Source organism: Lacerta agilis, chromosome 2 (genome assembly GCF_009819535.1).
Source record: "Lacerta agilis isolate rLacAgi1 chromosome 2, rLacAgi1.pri, whole genome shotgun sequence".
Taxonomy (NCBI): Eukaryota; Metazoa; Chordata; class Lepidosauria; order Squamata; family Lacertidae; genus Lacerta; species Lacerta agilis.
In genome coordinates, this window is record NC_046313.1 from 3,312,476 (window position 1) to 3,334,617 (window position 22,142).

General features: G+C 45.4%; 1 protein-coding gene across 5 annotated transcripts in view; it reads left to right on the forward strand.

Annotated features, from left to right (window-relative positions):
* The window catches only part of LRP1 (LDL receptor related protein 1), a 314,902-nt gene that overhangs the window by 239,739 nt on the left and 53,021 nt on the right, over nt 1-22,142 (forward strand). For all 5 annotated transcript variants that reach the window (XM_033137230.1, XM_033137222.1, XM_033137247.1 and 2 more), the window contains 13 exons: nt 1,766-1,897; nt 3,911-4,045; nt 4,199-4,328; nt 5,147-5,273; nt 6,404-6,555; nt 7,183-7,307; nt 7,465-7,836; nt 13,345-13,534; nt 14,099-14,303; nt 17,657-17,849; nt 19,244-19,369; nt 20,656-20,784; nt 21,836-21,955. In XM_033137230.1, coding sequence (XP_032993121.1) covers nt 1,766-1,897; nt 3,911-4,045; nt 4,199-4,328; nt 5,147-5,273; nt 6,404-6,555; nt 7,183-7,307; nt 7,465-7,836; nt 13,345-13,534; nt 14,099-14,303; nt 17,657-17,849; nt 19,244-19,369; nt 20,656-20,784; nt 21,836-21,955 — 2,136 coding nt within the window. The remainder of the gene's footprint in view (nt 1-1,765; nt 1,898-3,910; nt 4,046-4,198; nt 4,329-5,146; nt 5,274-6,403; nt 6,556-7,182; nt 7,308-7,464; nt 7,837-13,344; nt 13,535-14,098; nt 14,304-17,656; nt 17,850-19,243; nt 19,370-20,655; nt 20,785-21,835; nt 21,956-22,142) is intronic.

A 22,142-nucleotide genomic window follows, 5' to 3' on the forward strand; every position in this document is an offset into this window, starting at 1 on the left:
TGTGCACTTCCTTTCCACAAGGTAGTTCAGCAAAGTGAACATATTCCAGAATTCTCTTCTCTTTTTACCTTCTCTGAGTAGGTGGTAGTTTTCCTCCCTAAGATGTAAAGATGCGCTCTGGGAAGCGCCCATTTCAGTAGTGGAGAATGCAAGTAAAATGCTGCAGTGTGTGCTCAGCCCCTGACCAGAGGGCTTCTGTTCAGGGAGCCTACTGTCTTCTCCTTGATGCTCCCCCTCCCTGGCTTTCCATTTTCCTTTCCAGCTTTTTCCAACTTTCCATTGCTATTAAGCATTCTCAGTCGTCATTGGGCTGCTGGGTTTTGGTTTTGCCCCCCCTTTTTTTCTTTAAAAAAAGAGAGAGATTGTTTTGTGCTTCTTTCAAACCTCAGTATGCTGGTACTTCTCTTTTGTTTCTCAGTCATCCAATTTTGGCTACACAGCAGTTGGTACTCACTGCCTGAGTTTGCCAGTGGAGGGCGATGGATCTCTTCAAAGGAGTCTGCTCTCTGTAGGCAGTTTGACACCCCTGACAAAAAATTTTCCACGGCCCATTTTCTGAATTCCCTTCTTCTTTCTCAGAACCTGAAGCTACCTACATTTGCTGTCCTTACTGGAGAGAGGCAGCTATTATAATATTTTGCATACTTTGTCTATATTGATTATAATGTTGTGACTTAATGGATCGCCAGCTACTTTGGACTTCCCTTTGAGGGGAGAAAAGCAGGGTACAAATGTTAAACAAATCCAAAATGAATTTCTATCAGCGGCTGCACTTTGAGCGCAGTGTAGGGGGTGCCAGAGGGGCTGTGGCCCCAGGCACGGTTTTTTGAGGGGGCGCAAAGCCGGCATCCCCATGCAGGTGCCCACAGCCCAGTGCAGCCCAGTAATCCTCTCCCCGTGTCAGAGGAGCCAACACTTGCAGATAGGAGCACCGAGCAGGGAAGCCCAGGGGGCGCCAGCATAGGGTGCCTGGTTTGCACCCACCAATTGCCATGTTGACTGGCCAGGCTCCCCACTATATGGGCAGGCAGGTGGCGCAGCATGGCCCTGCTTGGCTCCGGTACAGGGCAGGGCCACTCCGGCAGTCTTGCCTATGAAGGCTGCGGTGCCCTGGTGGGCTCCTTCACCCTCTGTGCCCCACTCCCTGGCGTACACGCACCCACACACCTCCAGCGTGCGCCCAGCCCCACCTCAGGTGCCGTGAGCTCACACAACACCACTGGTTAACATTAATTGATTGATTGATTGATTGATTGATTAATTAATTATACTCTAACCCATGCAGAAGGCTAAAAGTAGCTTCCACACTTTCATTAATATCTTATTTTGCACCAAAAGTTTCCATAAGCTATTAGGTATGGATGGGGCTTGTGGAAATAAAGGAAGGCAAACTAAAACTGTATTTTTCAAACGAAAGGAGGTATATAAATTATTATTATTATACATAGTTCCTTTTCTTCTCCTCTTCTCTCCGTCACCCCCCTTCCTTCAAAATAACACTCTCTGCATGCAAACCATATGCTCCGACGTTCATCTACAGCCCTTCCCCATTTCTTGTGAACTCAGCTCATGACTGCCTCCTTTGACTGGCAGCGGTTCTCCAGGTCTCCACACAGAGTTCTAGGCCAGGTTTGCTGCTGCAAATTGACCCCGAGACCATCTCCATGTAAAGCCTAATGTTCTGCCACTGAATCTTGGCCTCTCCTGTGTGCCCTGTGCTGAGACTCCAGTTTGTGACTGTTGGATTTTTCTTTCTTCCATGCAGGTGTTGGCTCTTTCCTCCTCTACTCTGTGCATGAGGGTATCCGGGGCATTCCACTGGATCCCAATGACAGATCTGATGCTCTGGTGCCAGTCTCTGGGACTTCACTGGCCGTTGGTATTGATTTCCATGCTGGTAGGTGAATGCTTAAAGCAGCTTTGCCCCCTTTGTGTCTGGAGTGGATATGGATAGAAACAAAAAGGAGTGAGTGCGCCAGAGCCCCTCCATCTTTGCAGCTGGGTGTGGGAGAAATTCATTCAGTTGACAGTTGAATGCAGACCTCCCTAACTCTGCACTTTCTGAATGAAATACATGAACCAAAACTTTGCTGTCCTGCATTTCATTATTTTAAAAAAACCCCACCCAGATGCATATACTAGGAACCATGCACATATTAAAGAAAATGATGTATGGAAGTGCTTTATATTAGGGGAAATTGCTCACAAAATGTGTATGTTAGGTAGAGATGGGCAAGTATATCCATTTCTGTTTCTGTCAGTTTCTTACTTTTCTGATCTTCACTTCACTTCACTGCATTTCTTCATCAGTTTGCAATTTTTAAAAAATCACATTTTTTACACATTTTTGTGCACATTTCTCCTACATGCATCTTTTTATGTAATTTTGCCAAACGTTTGTGTTGTTTGCAAGCAGTTTTCCCATACGTTTGTGTGTATGAACATTATTTTTGCTAATGTATGCACACTTTTCTTAACATGCACATTTTTGTATACATTTGTGGGTTGGAGAACTGCACCACAGAATTTGGAGAAGTGCAAATATCGAAAGATACAGTAATTGCACTTGGATATGTGTATTGGTGCAAGAGGTGCCAATTAATTAGGTTAGGTTTGCATTAAAATGTAAACCAAGTGAATTTCTTCCCCATCCCTAATATTAGGCAAAAGTGTATTAACATGTATGTATTAGGAGAAATGAACTCAAAAAATGCACACACATTTTTGTGCAGAGGTTTTTGGTCCTTTGCTTAAATTGAATTGTGGCAGTGGGGTGAATTGAATATTGGGAAATTGAGAAATTTGTACATTTGTGCTTTGAACTCTGGACTCCTATGGTGTGTTCTCAGCTGTGCTTCTAGTGAGCCATGTTGTCCCCTCATTCTCTAAGTCTGAGTTGAGTGATTCCATTTGGAATGTAGATGGGGAGGATCTTGGAGTGCCTTTATTGGCATAGGACAGGGGTAGCCAATGTGGTGCTATCCTGATGTTGTTGGGACTCTAGTTTTCATCTTTCCTGACCATTGGCTTGGTTGGCTGATTGGAGTTGGAATCGAGCAACATGCGGAGGAGGAGCACATAGAGGTTTCTAGGTACAATACACTCTCTATCCTCGTGTTTAGAAAGAGATAAGGCAAGAAACCCAGCATGAGCAAGCCAGAGCTCTGTAGGGCCCAGAATATGGGGGCAGCTTGTCTCCACTTTGGTCCCCAAACCCAAAATGCAATCCTCTATCAATCCAATTTCCCACATATATTTATATATTTAAGGGGTTGGCCCAAATCCAAGACAATCTCAAAACCATGACTGTTGGCATCCACACTGAAATGGAGAGGGCGTACAATTCTGAAATGTAGCTGGAAATGGGGTGAGGTTAAATCCCCCCTCCCCTGACAAGGAAAAGGTTGTAGGAAATATGAGAGAAGGGTGGAACAACATGTATGCAGGAGCTATTGCTAAAACTGTTGAGGACAAGGGCAGGAGGGGAAAATAAGAAAAATGTTGTGCGTTGTGATTAAACCAGTAGAAGGATATATATGTCCTGTGCCTTTTCATTAAAAATAAATAAATTTATTTATCATTTTCCATTTTACAACAAAACATACAAGTTAACAAAACCAAAAATAACATCAAATCTCCACTGTTTCCCCTTAGCTGCCTTCACTTGTGGTTCTGCCTGGCCAGTGGAGCTACAGGAGTTCAGTAAACCTATTTATTCTGCTTTCATGGCTTTGAGTGCACTAGATCTTGTTGCCAAAGAGTGTGCTTTTGGGGACCAGATAACTGGGGTTGGGGAAACTAGGAGACTTAGAACCATGGTGGATGCTGTGTGTTGCTGTAGGGATAATTCTCACAGATTTGCATTACATCACTCTTAAACCTCTCCCCCTGACTTCCTTTCTCCCTTCAGAGAATGACACCATCTATTGGGTGGACATGGGCCTGAGCACTATCAGTCGGGCCAAGCGGGACCAGACATGGCGAGAAGACGTGGTGACCAATGGCATTGGCCGTGTGGAGGGCATTGCTGTGGATTGGATCGCAGGTAAGGCAGTGTGCAGTTAGCATCAAAGCATCAATCAAGAGACAGGGATGAGGAAGTGCTGGGTGGGCTGCGGAGGGGAATACCAGCCTCCTACATTGTTTGGAGCAGGAACAGCTGGTTGAATAATCGCCTCTTGCACCTCCTTCTCTGCAGGAAACATCTACTGGACCGACCAAGGCTTTGATGTCATTGAGGTGGCCAGGCTCAATGGTTCATTCCGCTATGTGGTGATCTCACAGGGGCTGGACAAGCCGCGTGCCATCACTGTGCACCCCGCGAAAGGGTAAGGATAGGCTGTGGTGAGCATATAGGAAGCTAACTTATATTGACTGGTCCACCGTGGTCAGAACTGCCTGGCAGTGGCTCTCCAGGGTTTCAGGCAGGGGTCCCTCCCTGGGGATGTTGGGGATTAAACTAAGGACCTTCTGCGCTGAGCTACAGCCCTTTCCCAAGTAGTCAGTTTGAGCACATGGCAAATGCTCACGATAAGAATAGGCTCAGGATCCATTTCTCTGCAAGAGTTAATAGAGGCTAAGGCAAGGGTGAGGAATCTGTGGTCTCTCCAGATATTGATGGGCTCTTGGGTTCCCTCAGCTCCAGCCAGTGTGGCCAGTGGTCAGGGAGGATGGGAGTTGGAGTCCAGGGACACCTGGAGTGCTGCAGCTTCCCCACCCTTAATGTTAAGGGCTGGAGTTTGGGAAAGGCAAGTCTGCTAGGTCTCTGCTGGAAAACCTTGCATCTAAGGTGAGGTGAGAAGGACATTCAGTTTCTTGTATATGATCTGTGGCAGCCCTCTCATGCAGCACTAGCCATCATGATGAATGTGGAAAGCTTTTGAAGAATAACGGTTGAGTGTTGAACTAGAACCAAAGAGACCCAAATCCAAGACAACCTATCTGTCGGCCTAATTTTCCTCACAGGGTTGTTGTGGGGCCAAATGGTGGGGCTGAGAGAAGACACTGTACCTTGGTTTGAATTCTGCTGAGGAAGGGTAGGGTGTTTTTGACTAACATTACAAATAGGGTAATAACAACATGCAGCTGTGAACTGGGCCTAAGTTGCTTGGCTGAAGATGTGATACGTTTCTCTCCTCTCCTCCAGGTATCTCTTTTGGACAGAGTGGGGCCAGTACCCTCGAATTGAACGCTCCTGGCTGGATGGGACACAGCGTGTGGTCCTAGTCAACACCAGCATCAGCTGGCCCAATGGGATCTCAATTGACTATGAGGTATGTCTCAAGGCTGATGTTCACAAAAGTGAAGAAGAGGAATGGCAGGACAGGCGGGAAATCTCTGAAACAAGAGTGCAGGTATCAGGAGTGCCCATGGGGCCTTGCTCAGGCTGCAGAGAGCTGTGGTGTTTTATGCCAGGGATGGGCCATGTATCTTTGTACCTAGGAGTCCCTGCATTTTGATAAAATATATCCTACATCAAAGTAACTGAATTTGTGGAAGATAGCTCTCTGGAACTTGCACAGATCAGGAAAGCTTTTGTTTTGCATAGTTCATTCTGTGTTGGCTGGTCATAGGGTGAGGTGAGGAGGGATGTAGGGCACTGAAGCCCGTCTGCTGGAAGTCCTGCTTAGCCCAAGCTCTGATTCCTGAGAGTTCAGCAGGCATTATGGTTACATGGTTCCCCTTTGGAGGCAGACAGCAGCTCCCAGTGGATGGATGCCATAAAAACAGGTGAACAAAACAAAGAAAAGGTTGAGTGATCCAATTCATGGAAATCATAGAATTGTAGAGTTGGAAGGGACCCTGTGGATCATGTAGTCCAACCCCCTGCCATGCAGGAATATGCAGCTGTCCCATACAGGGATCATACCTGCAACCCTGGCATTATCAGCACCATGCTCTAACTAACTGAGCCAGTGGTGGCCAAACTTGGCCCTCCAGCTGTTTTGGGACTACAATTCCCATCATCCTCGGCCACTGGTCCTGTTAGCTAGGGATGATGAGAGTTGTAGTACCAAAACAGCTGGAGGGACAAGTTTGGCCACCCCTGAACCAAGCTACCCAGGCTTCTGCAATTTTAACATCTTTGGGAAGTTTTTAATGTTTGATGTTTCATTGTGTATTTAATATTCTGTTGAGAGCCGCCTAGAGTGGGCAGCATACAAATTATTATTATTATTATTATTATTATTATTATTATTATTATTATTATTATTATTATTATAGTTGAGCCTTCAGAGATAATTGTACACCACTCTCCCGTTGGGATGATTTCTAGTAGAAAATGATTGTCCCACATGGAGTCACACTGTCCCACATTCACATTAGCAAACAACCCTTAAACGTTCCAGTGAACCAGATGTGTAACCCCCATGGATGGCATGTCCTCCTCATCTCTCTCTAGGATGGGAAGCTTTATTGGTGTGATGCCCGGACAGACAAGATCGAACGCATAGACCTGGAGACAGGGGACAAGAGAGAGGTTGTCCTGCCTCATAATAACATGGACATGTTCTCAGTATCGGTCTTTGAGGATTACATCTACTGGAGTGACAGGTTTGTGCCTCAGTGCTACCAAGGCTGTTGTAGCAGAGAGAGTCCAGGGTCATTCTCGAAAGGATTTTGCAACAGCCACATTGCTCTGTTCCCTTTCAGATGGCACATGTGTTCCTTATGGCTGGATAATTTGGGTAGTATCCAACTAAGTTGTATTCAGAGAAGGCCCAGTGAAATCAGTGGACTTCAGTTACTGAAGCCTATGGGTCTACTCTGGGTATGGTGTAGTTGGATACAGCGCTGTGTTTCCTTTGTTGGAACCTGGTTGCATACTGGAATATAGTTTAATCTTTTGAAGTGGTTGTATCAATGATAGTCCTAATTCTGAAGCAGCGCTGAGCCGTATGTGTGTGTGTATTCACATACATATATATGTATTGTGTATGAGTCAGTTGTAAGTGTGTTAATCGAGGGAGAAGTGTGTGCTTGGATAATCCATGAATATTTGGGTGCAAGGTGGGTGGGTATACTCTAACAGTATGCATAATTAAGAGTGTGCATGTATTGAAGATTATTGTTTCATTTTCATAACCTATCAATGCTTCCTTTCTGCATATTAGCCATGAGGCAGCTGTGCTCATACTTTGTGGGTACATCTCATACACGCTTGAATGTGCCTCTTTCTAGGACTCATGCAAATGGATCCATTAAGAGGGGCAGCAAGGACAATGCTTCAGATATCGTTTCTCTGCGCACAGGAATAGGAGTGCAGCTGAAGGACATCAAGGTCTTCAACAGAGCCAGGCAGAAGGGTGCGTGAAGAGGGAGACTGGCCTACAGGCCCAGCACTGGCAGTACACCAAGCAATAGAGGGGGGTGTGGGTATTCAGTTCCCCTCCTAGTTAGTGAGGCCATCCATGCTGATAGGAGCAGGTTGAAAAGCAACTGGATGCTTCCTCTCTTCTGCAGGTACTAACGTGTGTGCCCAGAATAATGGTGGTTGTGAGCAATTGTGCCTGTACCGGGGAGGAGGCCAGCGGACATGCGCGTGTGCCCATGGCATGCTCTCTGAAGACAGTGTGAGCTGCCGCGACTACGATGGCTACCTGCTATACTCGGAACGCACCATTCTCAAGAGTATCCACTTGTCAGATGAGAACAACCTCAATGCACCCATCAAGCCGTTTGAAGATGGCGAGCACATGAAGAACGTCATTGCCTTGGCCTTTGACTATCACCATGGCAGTAAGGGCAGCAACCGCATCTTCTTCAGCGACATTCACTTTGGCAACATCCAGCAAATCAATGATGATGGCAGTGGACGCAGGACCATAGTTGAGAGTGAGTATTACTGTACAAGGCTGGATTCAAGAGGACTGGATTGATTATGGTCTAGACTTGAGCAGAACTCTAGGGTCCTGCAGGACTATTGATGGGAATTCATAACAAAGTCTTCTGGGTGGAACTAGCTGTGGGCAGGAAGTCAAAGAGTTCTTCTGCAATGGTGGAAGTCATTCTGGAATCTGTAAACCTACCCAATAAACTGAGGGCAGGGCTTTGTAACAGTGACCTGGTTCACGTGCCACACATGGCTTAGTGCTAATGTGTGAGTGCACCTACTTCCTGAAAGGAGCTCACAGCCGCTTTTTCTTCATGGTCCTTTTTGCTGCTAGGCAAGGTTTGTTCTTGGTTTATGGCTCGTGGTAGTTTAGGAGAACTAAACCACAAACCTGGGTTTGGACAGCATGCTAAGCCAAGCCTTGGTTCAGCTTAGTGTTGTGTGGCAGTAAAAAAGGACCAGGTAGGATCTAGGTGGCTATGAGCTGCTTTCAGGGAGTTGGCACACTCCTGTGTTCACACTAAGCTACCTCCAGATAGAGACAGACAGACAGAGTCCATCTGACAGTTCAGTGGGAGAACAGGAATAACCCCCGAGGCTGGCGACTTAAGGACAGCTGCAGAGTTTGGTTGATTGAGCATAGGCTGAAGCAAGAGATGAGGTAGGGAAAACCTGGCACCACGTTCTGGCTGATTTTGTACCATGGCTTTATGGTGATAGATACTAGTTAATTTCTATACAGCTTAATATATTAAACATATCTCTAAGTGGTGTACTGAAAACTGAAGCAACAACAGACAACTTAAATAAAAATATTTATGTGAATAAAATGGATCTTCATCCATAAATCATCTTGATCCACCCCTGCCAAAGGAAATTATTTGGCAGTTGATTGCCAAGAGCAGTTTTCTTCAGAGCACTTGCCAAGGCCAACCTTGGCCAACCTGGAGCATTGCAAGAGCCACAGAGCCGCCCTCACTCCATCCCTCTTCCTGGTGACGTCTAGTATAGAGGCAGGGGATCTGTTGAACTCCCAACTTCCATAAGGCCCAGCTACCATGGCCAGAGAACACTGGTGTAGCATATGGTAAGCAGGGCTGCAGATGGAAGGAAACTAGTGGTGATCACCCCTGTCCTTATGGGAATGAAGGAGCAATCGGGATTCAAGCCCAGTGGCTTTGCAGAAAGATGGGAAACACCAGCAGGGATATATATCCTCATATTTGAATGGCAAAAGTCTCTGTGGTACCAGAATAAGGTTTGAGCAGATGGCCAGTGGGTTTCTGGAAAAGAAGCTTTTTGGTCATTAATAAATCCCTGCTATTCCAAGGCATAGTGGCTCTACAGCAAAACTTGGCAAGCTCCCCTTGCTTACATTCTATTTGCAAGAAGAAATTGTTACTAAAATCTGAGCATACCTTGGATCTTTCTGATAAGCTATTTTTGGCCCTAAATTTTTGCTTTCCCTTGATTAACTTTTGTTATTTCCTCCCACAGCTGTTAAGAGAGTCACATCACAGAGGTAGCTCTCTGTGAGGAGCTTTAAGCATCCTAATGCACCTGTTCACACTTTGCAATAATATGTTTGCAGTCTTCTAGTCTTAATTATTTGAGGACAACCAATTTGTTCTGTAGACACAGTACATTGGGAGCACATTGGGAGGGGAAGTCAGCTCATGTTTAGAGTGCTGTATTGTGTCCTGCAAAACAAAAACCCAATTTGAACATTTATATATGAAATACAGGCTATCTCATGAGTGCATAATCCTGGCTGCTTAATGCCAACCTAAGCAAGAAAGGTTATATGGAGCTTATTCTGGTTTAGGGCGTTTGATGAGCTTGAAGGGGGAATTACAGAATTACAGCAGTGGGTTTAATGAGATTCAAACCTTTCTGCGCTCAGGGCATTGCTGCTTGTGTTACTGTTTGCTCTGCTAATGTGTGTGGCTGAGCACAGTCTCTCCCTCCCTTTCTGGAGTGGCAGGCGAAGGAAGTTGAGCCCCATGTGACTCATTCAGTTTTCAAACACAGGCTTGGGGCATAGCAGCAGGGTGTGCCATTGCATATGGAGATGAACAAATTAGTTTCCTTCTGTTTATTAATTTTGGGGGCTGAGACGTGCAAATACAGGCATGCCAAGATGGATAATTGCCAGCGGTTTCTGCATTTACTTGTTGCTGCTCCTTTGAATGATTAGTCCAGTGGAAGAAAGAGCTCCTGTGCTTTTTATTTTTTGTAGGAGTAAGGAATGCTGATAGATTTCCCTTCCCCTGAGTTAAGTCAGGGATATCTGAGAGATTGGTAGTCTTTGGGAGCCACCTGCCATGTGGTACTGTCTTGGTTTGAGTTGACTCTGAAGTATGCTCATAACTCTGAGAATAATGTCATCCTGCCTTGCCTTCAGTTTACATAGGGAGCCAATACAGGTCAAGTCCCCTTTTCCTTACAGTGCTGAGATGCCATTGAAACAGAAGCTGATGCTACAGTAAATGAGTGACAGGGCACCAATGTCTACTAGTTATAATGCTGATTATTTCAAATTTATGACCCTCCCTTCCACTTGAAAGGAAGTGCAGGGTGGCTCACAGCAATAAAATTACATCAAAACCATTTTGAACGGTGCTATTATGTATTGCAGGCAGCAGTTAAACCCAGATTATACATTTGTTATGTGCATATTCCACCTTCGTTTAGCAGAACTCACTGCTGTATACATGGGGGTTCCCACGTGATCTTCCTTGGAGGCAGTTAACAGATCCAACTTCATCAAAACTGCTGCAGCAGGTCTCTTCATCCACAAAAGGTGGAAAGAGCCAATATCTAGAAGTGCCCTGGGACTTTATTCCAGCTGAACAGTTTAGGATGTTTATCACACATATTGACGTGGTTCAAACATCACATTAAACCAAAGTTAAAATAAAATATGGTTGAATGTGATGGAGCTGCATACTGATGCAATTGTCAGCACTTTGCTCCGCCTCTGCTCTTGCTGCTGCTGCACTGCCAATAAACAGGCCATAGTCAGCTTGTTTGGTCATTGAAACCTGTACTTGTGGTTTATTTCCCCAAACAAACCATGAAGCTAATGCTTTTGCATGTGGTTTATTGGGAGAGAAGCAAACCACAAGCACCTCGTTTGCATGTAATGCCTGGACTATGGTGTGTTTCTTGACAGCACAGCTGGAGTCTGGGACCTGTGTTTTCAACAGTTTGCACCAGTCCACTGATCATTCAGACTAAACTGTTTTCATTTGAACTATGGTTTAATGTGATGCACAAACCAGACCGTTGTTTGAGGCAAAACCTAAAAATACAGGGGAAGTTTAATGACAGAGAATGTACAAAGTGCCTGCAGCAGCAGCAGATCCAGGGCTGCACAGGTGGGGGAGCCTGGTTTGGTTCTGCTTACTATATTTTCCGGCGTATAAGATGACCCCCCAACTTTTCCAGTTAAAATATAGAGTTTGAGATATACTCAACCGCAGTTTCTCCACCCAGCGTATAAGACAACCCCCGACTTTTGAGAAGATTTTCCTGGATTAAAAAGTAGTCTCATGCGCCAGAATATACAGTACTTTGCTGATCTACTTTAGGAACATAGGAATTGGCTTTATATTGAGTAGCGTCATGGCTGGTGGTGGCCATCTAAGCTCTCAGGTACAGAGGGCTCTGCTGCCCTGTGGCTCTTGCCTAAAGGTGCATATTCTCCTCCCTCTCTCCATTCACTGAGTTACCATGTAGTTTGCTGGTTTAAGACGTGAACTGAAGGGGCATGATGAAATGGTAGCCTTTGCTAAAGCTAAAGCTGTGCACATGGGTGAAGCTTGGCTCATGCTGGGGCATCTGTGGCTTGTTTTTGACTGGCAGGGGCACTCATAACAGCATGGTGAAGTAACTCACTCCAGAATGACAGATTGGCCACAATCACCCAGGGAGTTTCCATATCAGAGCAAGGAATTGAAACTGGTGCATCAGAGTCTCAGATTATCAAGCCATTGTTTCCTCCAGGCTGTATTCAATTACCAAAGGCAAATGTGAGAAAAGTCTCTCCTTTGCTATGATGCATCATGGAGCGCTCAATTAAGAAGCGTTGCTGAGAAACAGCAGAAGAACCCATGCTGATACTTTAATTGCAATAGTTTCCTTGCGTTGAAAGCATCTGTGGCTAAATCAATATAGACAATTAGTAAAGTTATGTTTATAGCAGCTAGATGGTTAAGCAGTCTGTCAGAAATTCAAATGTGCCCATGTTGTTGTTGTCCAGCACTGTCTGCAGCACGATGCCATGCTGCCTAACTGTGGATAGTTTAAAACAGGCACACTTGTGTTGAGTCCTGCCCATGCTGGACAGATAACGTTTTCAGAACAGCATTTCCACTTTTAAGGGGCCTTCATTTGATATAAACTTACATGGATGATTTAGCTGAGGTTCCTGCGTTGCAGGACTAGATGACCCCTGGGGCCCCTTCCAACTCTACAATTCCATGATTCTCTTTCTCTCCTGGGGTAAGCTCTGAAGAAAGGGTGGTGCCTCCTCCCATCACTTGGCCAATTTTTCAAATGGCAGTGGTTTTGTCTCCCCCCCCCCCAAAATGTGAATGGATATTCCACATGCCTCTTAAGAAAGAAAAAAGAAAAAAGCTCACCTGCTGCTCAAGTGGCGATCCAAGACTGGTGTCTGATCAGTGGCATCATCTGTAATGTATGCACTCTCTGTGACTGCTCATAAAAAACTTTTATCTTGAATCAGTGCAGTGGGTTTAGCTTTCTGGGTTGTTGTTGCTCTCTGGACTGTTGATTGGTTTAGGCGGGAAGGCTAGCTCCTTATTTTTCACAGATTTCCCTCTCTGGACTCTTTTCATGATTCTTCTGGCTTAAGGTGTCCTGAACAAGAGTGAAAGCAACTCGCCAAGCAACCTTCCTTCATTTTAAAGGTTACACATGTGGGAATGCCAGCCATGAGCCTGTGATGAAGTTTCAGCTCGCATTTGTTCATGATCACCAGTAGTTCTGATGTAGCACAAAAGGACGAGCAAGCAAATAATTGTGGCAGTGCCTGAGAGCTTTGTGGAATATGATTGATGCTATTGTATAAGGGCTCGTAGAGAAGATAAGCCTTTGTAAGATCAGGCCTAGGGAAAAACCAGGTAGCTCAATGAAGGCTTAGCTTCCACTAATGCAGCAGGACAGAGGGAGGAGTGAAGTGGCTGCAACTTTCTCACTGGGCACCACTACACTTGCTCATTCATGGTAAGCCATAATTTGGCTTAGCATTATGCGTGAACCACACTGTTTGCTCAGAAGCTTCTTCTGAGATCAAAGAAACACAGCAGCCAAGCTAGGTAAGCTGTGCTTAACTGATAGCAGAGCAGGGCTTGAGACAGATTTCTTGAGCAGACTGGGTGGGGAGAGCATAGAGTGGACATCCAGTTGCTAAAGCCTGAGAGTTAAAAGTCTGTGTAAGGAAACCACTCTTTTGCTGAAGTTACACCATGCTTTACCTTCTCCAGATGTTGGCTCTGTTGAGGGGCTGGCCTACCACCGAGGCTGGGACACTTTGTATTGGACGAGCTACACCACCTCCACCATCACCCGGCATACTGTGAATCAGACCCGCGAGGGAGCTTTTGAGAGAGAGACCGTCATCACCATGTCGGGGGATGACCATCCTCGAGCCTTTGTGTTGGATGAATGCCAGAAGTAGGTTCCAGTGTGCAAACCCCTAGAATCACTGGGGAATCTGATTATTCTTATTCGTTGATTCATTTAAATGTTTTTATACTGAATGGTATGCAAACACTTGACCTTCAAGGGCTCCCAAAGCAATTTACAATATTTATACAGTACAAATTAGTTTTAGACAATGGTTAAGATTTTAAAATCTACAGCATTGTTATCCAAACCATCAAGTTGAAAACCAAAATGTTCACTAAACCCAGCAAACTGTGTATCTTTCTGAAAGGGAGTCAAGTGCACTTTTGGAGAAGGGAGTTCCAAAGAGGTATATCATTAGAAAAGGCCTATGCACACCTTTGTGTGTATACCCTGAGTGGTGATGTCTAGGCAGACTGGGAGTGAATGCGAACTGGAAGTCTAAGGAACCACCGGAATGAGCTTTCCCAGTTGCTCTGGACAAGCTTCACTGTAAAACATTCCAGCCACAGCTGACCAAACAGTCTTTCAGAGTCAGAGAGGTGGTAGCAAAAAGCTTGCTCAAGGCATATGAACATGCTCCTCAATAATCAATTTTCCCCTTCCCTTCAGCCTGATGTTTTGGACCAACTGGAATGAACAACATCCCAGCATCATGCGGGCTACACTATCAGGTGCCAACATGATCACCATCATCGACAAAGACATTCGCACCCCCAATGGTCTGGCCATTGATCACAAGGCTGAGAAAATCTACTTCTCCGATGCCACACTGGACAAGATAGAGCGGTGTGAATACGACGGCACCAAACGATATGTAAGTCAGCAGGGCTTCTTCCCAGGGGGTCTGGCGTTAGCAGGCTCTAAAGAAGAGGTGGTGAAGCTGTGACCCTCCAGGTGTTTGCTGCACTACAACTCCCATCATTTGTTGCCTGTGGCTATACTGGCTGGGGTTGATGGGAGTTGGAGTCTTAGCAACACCCAGAGGACTATAGGTTGCCCATCTCTACTATAAAGTCTCAAAAGTTAGTCACTTCTTGCCTTTTGACCATGGGGTGTAGCAGACCATTTCTCACAGATGTGGAAATGGACCAGTATGATGAAGGTCTTGTTTTTTTTAGTCACTGAGGGACATGAAAGTCTACAGAGGGCACCCCACCCCCCATTTCTTGTCCAGTAACTGGAGACAGTTTTTTGTGTTTTTTTAAGAAGTAGAAGACAGATTGAAAGAAGAATCACTACTTGCACCTCAATTTTGCGTCTAGTTAAAAAGGTGGTGTAGGTTTCTGCTTTGCTTTAAAAAAAAACCTGCTAAATCGGTTTAATGAAAGCAGTCGTGGGATAAACAAATGTATGTGTACACAAGCCTTTCTCAGCCTGGTGCCATCCAGCAGGTTTGGACTACAACTCCCATCAGCCCAAGCTAGCACAACCATGCTGGCTGGGTTTGATGGGACTTGTAGTCCAAGCCATCACAAGGAAACCAGGTTGCAAAGGCTGATGCACACCATGGGAAGAGATGCCTCTTTCAAAGCACTTGCAATTGTGTTATAAACTACTGATTGTTTCCAGTCCATAAAACAGAGCTTTGAGTGGTAGTAAAACAGAGCACTTGTGTATTTGCTACCTCAATAATGGAGTGTTTTGTTTTGTGAAATAAACACATCACGAATAATGGACAAACTTCCAGAGAGTCAGTGTAGTCATATGTGGAGCCTAAGAACATGGTCTTTTGTCTTTCCTTCTGCTCTCAGGTTTTGATCCTTGGCCATCATTGTTTTAATGTCTGAACATCATCTTGCTGCCAAAATTAATAGTGTGTATCTCCGGCTCAGGGCAAATTCTAAAGGCCATGTATATATTTTATTACACTTAATAGCCTATCTTTTTTCCCCAAGGAGCTCAAAGCATTGTATATTATTCTCCTCCCCCCACGTCCCAATTTCCCCACCTAACAGCAACCATGTGAGGTAGTCAAAACAAAATAAAAAATAAAAAATCCCTTCCAGTAGCACCTTAGAGACCAACTAAGTTTGTTCTTGGTATGAGCTTTCGTGTGCATGCACACTTCTTCAGATACCCTGAAACAGAAGTCACCAGACCCTTATACATAGTGAGAGGGTGGGGAGGGGTATTACTCAAAAGGGTGGTGGGAATGGGTGATTGGCTGATGGGTGTGGAAAACCTGTTGATGACTGTTAACTACTGCAATTAGTCCTAAAGGAAAAAGCAAGGGGTGAGATGGCTAAAGATAGCTTTGTCATGTATAATGAGATAAGAATCCAATGTCTTTGTTCAGAGGTAGATTAGCTTGAAAGAGAGTGACTGGGCCAAGGTTACCCAAGTAGGTTCAAGCTTTAGATCATGTTATACCAGTTGTGTACCAGTTACATTAATTGCTTATTCATTCCCGGGCACAATTTTTAAGTGTTGGTTTTGGGATTTAAAGCCACATATTGTTTGAGACCAGGTTACATCTGCCTGCACATATATGAACCTGCATGAGACTTGAGGCGTCCACCTTTAACAGCTGTCTGGTTGGCAGCTACTAGGGACAGAGCCTTTTCAGTGGGGACCCCACATCTTTGGAACTCCCTTAGGCAGTGCATATGGCTCCTTGTTGATGGTATTATTATTATTATTATTAACAACAACAACAACAGGAATTTTATTATTTGTACTTCGCCCATCCAACTGGGTTGCCCCAGCCACTCTGGGCAGCTTTCAATGTATATAAAAACATAATAAAACATGACACATTAAAAAGCTTCCCTTTACAGGGCTGCCTTTAGAGCACATTTTAAAGTCTGCCCGCCTCCCACCAGCTTGGTGTTCAGCTGATGGTTTAACACTCAGTTTCATGTTTATATGTGTATTTTAATGACTTTTGTAGGCTGCCTCGGGAGGGTTTTTACCATAAAATATGAGATCCAAATGTGTTAACTAAGTTAATTGTGACTGAGGATTTGGACACAGGCTCCCCCCGCCCCCCGTCCTCATCCAGTGCTGTGACCAATAGATCACTGGCTCTTTACCAAGTGGTAACCTACCGTGAGACACATTTTACCACTCAGTAAACTGGGCATCCTGCCAGTGTGGCTCATCTTGCAATAGGGACAGATTAGAGAGAAAGGAAGAAATTGGGACTAATTAATTCTGTCTACCTGCATAGAAATTTGTGACTAGAGGGTCTCACTATCTTGGTTAGGACAGTTTTAAGTTGTTGTTTCAGAAAAAGCCTAAAATCTTCAAAGTGCTTGTATGTATATTGAAACATAACTTATTTTTATATTTACTTTTTGCACTTAAGTCACACCTTTCCCTTATCATGGAGCCCCAGAAAGCATATGTGTGGTTCCTAGGCAGCCTCCCATCCAGAGATTGACCTTATCCAGACCTACTTAGCTTCAGCCTTCTGGTGGCCTTCTGTGCCTTCAGACCAGACCCTGGATCTAGCATTTTGGGGCAGGCTCATAATCTATTCACTTTAGCTGCATCATTTTAGAGAATACACCCCACCCCCAATTTATGTGGGAGTTAAGTTCCAGGCATCATGCCTAAAGCCAAAATCATATACAGTCAGTGGCCTGTGGGATTGACAAAGTCATTTCCCCTGGAACCCCGCCCCTTTCTACCATAGATAGATAGATAGATAGATAGATAGATAGATAGATAGATAGATAGATGTGACTTGCATAAAGCTGATTGCGCACAAGTTAAATGTGTCTACATTGCAGACTTACTGTAGTTCCCAGTCCTCAAGAACAAGTGGGATGGAAGGCAAAGGAAAATTAGAAGTACAGTGGTGCCTCGCTAGACGAAAATAATTCGTTCTGTGAGTATTTTCGTCTAGCGATTTTTTCCGTCTTGCGAGGCAGCCCCATTGACAAATTCGCCTTGCGGGGCAGCCTTCCGCTAGACGAATGCCTTCGTCTAGCGAGGCATTCGTCTAGCGGGGCACCAATGTAGTTGCTTGGATAAGGAGTCACAGTGCACAAACCACAGTAAAGCAAGCTGCTTACAGCTGATAATGATATGATAGAATATGAATACACTAGTTAGTCCCGTGCTGAGAGGTGCATGTGAAGCTACCACTGATGCATGTGCTTGGTCAGTAGCCGTGGCCATTGTCTCTCTCCTCCCCACTAACTTTGTGGCAATCCCCAACAGGTGATATTGAAGGCAGAACCAGTGCACCCCTTTGGCCTGGCCGTCTATGGTGACTACATCTTCTGGACAGACTGGGTGCGTCGTGCTGTGCAGCGTGCCAACAAATATGTGGGCTCCGACATGAAGCACCTGCGCATTGACATCCCCCAGCAACCCATGGGCATCATTGCTGTGGCCAATGACACCAACAGCTGTAAGGAAAACAGCTTGCCTCTTGGGGTGGTGGTGCAGTTGGAGAGTGACCCCTTTGGAAAACACAAGATGGGTAGAATGGTGCCCCTCTCTTTGTTTACCCTCCAGTTCTACCTGTGATCCTTGTAGGCTCTCAAATTGTGCCCTTCCTCAGTGATTTGGCCCTTTCTTTCTCTCTGGCCCTCAGCAGAACTCTTAGAGCCACCTGCACCTACCCACATAGCTTGCTCTGTTGTCCATCCACAGTGCTGGTGCAACCCTTGTTCTTTCTCTGATGGAGATTTGTTCCATTTCGGCAAGTGGAGCATATTGTATCCCTTAGACCAGTGAGGGCCAAACTTGGCCCTCCAGCTGTTTTGGGACTACAGTTCTCATCATTCCTGACCACTGGTCCTGTTAGCTAGGGATGATGGGAGTTTTAGTCCCAAAACAGCTGTAGGGCCAATTTTGACCATCACTGCCTTAGGCTATATGATAGATTGCCATTTCTTTGGCTCAGCTTTGTTTGGGCTACGCACACCCAAGACGGAGCGAGGGAGCGCACAGACAGGTGTCCACTGGGATGCAAACTGTGCAAATAAATATCCACCTAGCCCAACACAGCAGCCCCCCAGGAAGTAACACATGAAAGGCACAGTAGGTAGTCTTCAATTGTTGCTCCTTCTCCTACCTCCATATCTGGTAATTAGAGAGATGCTCTACCTTCTCCTTCTCCTACCTCCATATCTGGTAATTAGAGAGAGGTGGTGCTGTGGGTTAAACCACAGAGTCTAGGGCTTGCCGATCAGAAGGTCGGCGGTTTGAATCCCTGCCACGGGGTGAACTCCCGTTGCTCAGTCCCAGCTCCTGCCCACCTAGCAGTTCGAAAGCACGTCAAAAGTGCAAGAAGATAAATAGGGGCCGCTCCGGCGGGAAGGTAAACAGCGTTTCCGTGTGCTGCTCTGGTTCGCCAGAAGTGGCTTAGTCATGCTGGCCACATAATCCAGAAGCTGTGTGCAGACAAACACCGGCTCCCTCGGCCTATAGAGCGAGATGAGCGCCGCAACCCCAGAGTCGGACACGACTGGACCTGATGGTCAGGGGTCCCTTTACCTTTACCTTTTCTAAATATGGAGGCTCCATTCTGAACTACCATAATTAATAGACATTCTGAGCTATCATAAATAATGTACATGGTTATGTCTCTTTTCCCATTAATTAGTTTAATCCTTTTTATGCTAGTGACTTTCACAGGCTAATTTTGTTCTGCAAAAGCAAGTGTTCTCATGCACCCAGCTGCAGAGTGGAGGGAGGAGGGTGACCTAGTCTGGAGTGACCTGTGGCTGTTCAACCCATATTCCCCCAACTCTGATTTTGCTGTATCTGTTTCTCTTCTGCTCTGACTCTTCTACCCAGGTGAACTCTCTCTGTGCAGAGCAAACAATGGTGGTTGCCAGGACCTATGCCTTCTCTCAGCCAAGGGTGAAACCTCCTGTTCTTGTCGTGGTGACAAGATCCTTCAGGAGGATCTTACTTGCAAAGGTGAGCACCCATATGAAGTGTTTGTATGGGGCATATGAAGATCATATGGTTGCGTCTGTTTCCATGAGATACATCCATGCTAAGGGGCATGGTAGGGCAAAAACCTGAGTGCTGTGCACAGGCTGGAGGAAAAGGGAGGGACTGTTTGTTATATTTCCAAATGAACAAAGCAATTTCTACACACATGCACACATGCAAACCCATGGGTTGCAGAATTATGCAGATTTTCTGCAACAGCCTCTCACGGGCTCTGCCACCCACTAATCTACCAGTCTGGCAGGTCTCATGGGCCCCAGGTCTGTAGTATTGCATGAAACATTCTTTGGTCTGGAAATGCATGTAATATGTAGCTGTGTTTGTGGGATTACAGCAGTCCCAGAATATAAGCAGGGCAGCAGCTTCAGTATTTTGTGTAGACCAAAAGAAGAGTGTTTGATGTGGCAATTAAATAATTAATATGAACTCATTTATGTGCATAAGAAGTTAGAGTGGAATGCAAAAAGGCACAGGAAAAAAAACCATCAACTTCAGGCTTCACTTCTGGCAGAAGACTGGCATCAAGCATCCACCAATAACAGCTGCTGGATAACTCAGTTGGTAGAGCATGAGACTCTTAATGTCAGGGTCAGGAGCCTCATGTTGGACAAAAGATTCCTGTATTGCAGGAGTTTAGATGACCCTTGTGGTCCCTTCCAACTCTACACTTCTATTATCCTAAGTATAAAACAGCTGTGAAAATATGGCCCCCTTTTTAGAAGTTTATTTGGGATGCATGAATCTCTCAGTGCTCTTGATGGCACTAGTTCCTTGTCATAAGAACACAAAGAAGAGCCCTGCTGGATTAGGCCTCTCTAGTTCAGTGTCTCACAGTGGTCAGCCAGATACCATGGGGAGACTATAAGCAGGACATGAGCGCATCATAAATATGACTTGTGCAGGGGGTCATAGTGAATGCATATAAATATTCTGTGGTGACTTTTGTTCATATGCCACTACTTCTTAGAAGCTTTGGTAATTACTTAAATAACTCAATTAATCAACTAATTTATTATATTTCCATTAGATCAGAATATTACTTTGACCTGATAACCCTCACCCCACCCCCACCCCCACTGTTCTGAAGGTGCCTTTCACTTGCTAGTACCAGTTCCAGCATTTTCCCCTCCCAGATGTCAGGTGCAAGTGTACAGGTGGTTGTGAACGTGAGACACACCTGAAACAGTCTCCCGTGAAATGAAATACTGGGCTCATTCTGCTTACACTCATCCCTGTTCTCCCTTCCTTAGCGCCCAACTCCACCTGTAACGTGCTCAATGAGTTCGAGTGTGGAAATGGTGACTGCATTGATTTCAGCCACACCTGTGACGGCGTGGCCCACTGCAAGGACAAGTCGGATGAGAAGCAGTCCTACTGCAGTAAGGCTCCTTCCTGTGTTCCTCCTGCTTTTCTTCTTTCCTCCCTCTGCCTATGCATAAATTGGATTATTCCTCTTGCACCCATGGGGGCTAATAATGCGACTTGCACCAAGGGGCTAGCTGCCACTTTTCCTTTTTCCTCTGACCATTTTGGGGGGGGGGAATTCATCCCATGGTTAACATGAGAGAAGTGGATTGGGTTGGCTAGAGTGCTGCCCTTCTTGTATCCTTGGAAGAAAGCAGAGTTCTTAAGGTCTAAAGCTCTACACACAGATGTTGTGATCCATCCTGAGCTCTGTGGATGAACGGTGGTATACAAAATTAATAAAGAAGAAGAGTATTTGGTCAAGGACCTTTGCATTACTCTCTATAAACTACAGCACTCTCTCTCCCTCTCTCTCTCTCTCTCTGAATGATAGATGTGTCAGTCAAGTAAAATTTCCCACACAAATGGTTTTGGCTCTTTTTTATAGCATTAGTGGTCTCTATTCGCAGAGTAGCATCTTAGGGGGACATACTCATTATCACCCCTGTGTTGTGAGAATGGGGCCGCTAAAGCCCTGCTGGATCATACCAAATGCCTGTGCTTTCCACAGTGGCCAGCCAGGTGCTTCTGGGAAGCTCACAGACAGGGCTTGAGCAGGTAATAGTCCTCCCTCCAGCAGTTGGTGTTCAGGTGAAGACCTCTACCGCTGGACCTAAATGAATTGTGAGTTCCAGCAGATGAAGGATACAATAAGTCCTGCCTTATAATCTACTTCTCCTTGCCATAGCCCACATTGTGCTGAGCAGGTGGGAGAAGGGCCCTGTTTGCCACTCTACACCCAGATATTTCCATTGTGCCAAAAACACTTGGTGCAGGGACATGTTTAGATTCTGTTTTAAGAAACTTTAATGTGGCTGAACTCTACATAAGCCTTCTCAGTGGGACTCTGCTAGGTTGAATTCCATGCATTCATTCATTTATTCTCTCTGTGTGTGGTCCTTTTGCACACATACTCACTCACTCACTCACTCACTCACTCACTCACTCATATGTTTTATGTTGCAGACAACCGCAAATGTAAGAAGGGCTACCTGCACTGCACCAACAAGCGTTGTGTGCACAGCAGAGACTGGTGCAATGGTAGGGACGACTGCGGGGACAACTCAGATGAAGTGCCTTGCAACAGTAAGTGCTGTTCAGGAGGGCTACCTCTGCTATCTGTCAAGGTTAAGGGGCGAGGAAAATGTTTCATTGCCTTCCCCTGCTCTACTAAGCATTTGTTTGCACTAGCCTTCTGGAGCTGCAGTTTGGCTTCCCTGTTACACTGTGTTACCTAATGCTTAATGCTTAATGCAGAGCATCCAGCAGACTT